The following is a 2,469-nucleotide window of genomic DNA, read 5'->3' on the forward strand; positions in this document are numbered from 1 at the left end:
GGGACTACAACTCCCATCATCCCTAGCTAACAAGACCAGTGGTCAGGGATGATGGAAACTGTAGTCCCAAAACATCTGGAGGGCAGAGTTTGCCTATGCCTGTTCTAGATCTTTTCATTATCATATTTGTTGTGTTCAGAATAAATTGCTCTGATTTTCACAGCAACTATTTTAGGCTGAAAATTCTGTATTGAACCAAAGCCCTCAGCTGGTTCTAGTTTGTGTTTAGATAAAGCTTTGAAGATGAAGATTAGAAAAAGCTCAGGAGCACAAATGTTTGGTACTATTTTGCCAATGATATTAAGCCAACATTTTAGTGCTGATTTTTTTTTTTGAAGAGCAAACAATATTTTTCTTTAGACATTTAAAAGAGCTGGTGTTTATTCTCCCCTCCCTCTCCTCTCATTTCGATTGCATAGGTAGCTTTATCACTCCAAAGGCAAACCGTGATGTCTAATGAATGTGAATTATCTGAGGAGGAGAAAACAAATGTCATCTGCAGCTTGCTTCAACAAGCTCCCCCGGGCGAATACAGGAATGTTTTTGAAGACCTCCGCATTCTAGCTCACGACGACCATCTCATGAGGTACAAGGCTGCTCAGGTGTGTGCCAATCACACCAGGAAAAACTTCACAGCTGTGCGTGTAAAAGGGGAGAATGCTCTCGTGACTCGCTACAACGATCTTGGAGGAAACCGCTTCTTTGATCCACAGATCAAACTTTCCTTCAGGTTTGATCACCTGACCAAAAGAGTTGATAAAGTTTTGCTTTATCACAGCGTCAGGAAAGACCGTGCAGAGTTATGGAGGGAAACACTCAACATCATTCTGGAGTCCTACATGAGGAGACACTTCCTTTCAGGAGACTGCCGTGTCTACAAAAAAATGATCGGGAGCAACCCCTTCTTTGTGGTCTGCGTTGAAGCCCATCGGCACGACGATATCTGCAATGCCATTTGGAAATCTGAGTGGACTATCGCCTTTGCACCGCCAACAGCACAGGTCGCAGGGAAAATTGATCTGCAGGCGCACTATTTCAAGAAAGCTAACCTCCACTGGACAGCAAGCAAAGATGTTAGAGAGTCCATATACATAACTGGCCGGGTCCAGTTTGCTATAGAGTTTGTGAAATTAGTTGAAGCCGAAGAGAGCAAATTCCAGACTGATTTGGTGGAGAGGCTCCAGAAGTTGTCGGATAAAATATGGAGAGCACTGCGCAGACCACTCCCAGTCACTCGTACTGTCATCAGCTGGGATAAACTGCTGACTAGTTAGAGGAGAGAGGTGAAGGCATCCTGAAGTGATGTCCCATTATGCTTGCCGAAGTGTCTTGTGTGAATGAAATATTGGCCAAATAAAACAACAATCGCTGAGTACATTCACATTGATTCCCTTGATTTATTGCCTGATAGTTCATGGGAATGCAGAGTCCTTCGGCAGAATGAATAGTACGCAGGTCAGTCGTGTCTCACCAGGAGTTATTTCATTTCATTCCTCATGTGCTGGGCAAAATACCAGCATCCATTGCAAAATAAGGTTTTGTCCTTTAATATGAAAAGGAAGATGAAGAGTGGAACGACGAAACAGAGAGAAGCCCTATACTGCATATGTATGTCTCAAAATATTATTTCTCTTTAAACAACCAACTGTTTGTGAGCCTCAGATGGTTCTTTGGAGAAAACTAGGGAGCTAGATTTGTTTCTTGCTCCCATATTTCTGAATACATTTGGATGGTTGGTCATCCTAAGAACTTTCCCCTTTCTCCTTTTCCATATGATGCAGAGTGGCTTGCTTGAGCTGACTGTGTTTTGCATTATTTCCGCTCTATGTACCAAATAATTTACATTTATTAAATGGATTAAGAAATAAGGACAGCTCTGGAGAAGACTTTGATCCACTGAGGGTGCTAGAGATAAATCTTGGGCCCAGTATACCTAAAGGAGCGTCTCCACCCCCAGCTTTCTGCCCGGACACTGAGCTCCAGCTCTGAGGGCCTTCTGGTGGTTCTCTCCTTGCGAGAAGCGAAGCTACAGGGAACCAGGCAGAGGGCCTTTTCAGTATTGGCACCTGCCCTGTGGAACACCCTCCCATCAGATGTCAAGGAAATAAACAACTAACTGACTTTCAGAAGACATCTGAAGGCAGCCCTGTTTATGGAAGTTTTTAATGTTTGATCAAGTTTTTAATTTCTGATGAGGGATGCGGGTGGCACTGTGGGTTAAACCACAGAGCCTAGGACTTGCCGATCAGAAGGTCGGCGGTTCGAATCCCCGCGATGGGGTGAGCTTCCGTTGCTCGGTCCCTGCTCCTGCCAACCTAGCAGTTCGAAAGCATGTCAAGGTGCAAGTAGATAAATAGGTACCGCTCCGGTGGGAAGGTAAATGGCGTTTCCATGCACTGCTCTGGTTCGCCAGAAGTGGCTTAGTCATGCTGGCCCCATGACCCGGAAGCAGTACACCGGCTCCCTTGG

The 2,469-nt window shown here is 44.9% G+C and overlaps 1 protein-coding gene across 1 annotated transcript; it reads left to right on the forward strand.

The window, feature by feature from the left end:
• The first annotated feature begins 449 nt into the window (after positions 1 to 449).
• On the forward strand, positions 450 to 1,274 carry CAPZA3 (capping actin protein of muscle Z-line subunit alpha 3). The gene has a single exon (XM_028747002.2). It carries the CDS (start codon positions 450 to 452, stop codon positions 1,272 to 1,274), a length of 825 nt encoding a protein of 274 aa, XP_028602835.2.
• The last annotated feature ends 1,195 nt before the right edge of the window (positions 1,275 to 2,469 follow it).

The sequence above is a fragment of the Podarcis muralis genome, chromosome 10 (genome assembly GCF_964188315.1).
Source record: "Podarcis muralis chromosome 10, rPodMur119.hap1.1, whole genome shotgun sequence".
NCBI classification, from domain to species: domain Eukaryota; kingdom Metazoa; phylum Chordata; class Lepidosauria; order Squamata; family Lacertidae; genus Podarcis; species Podarcis muralis.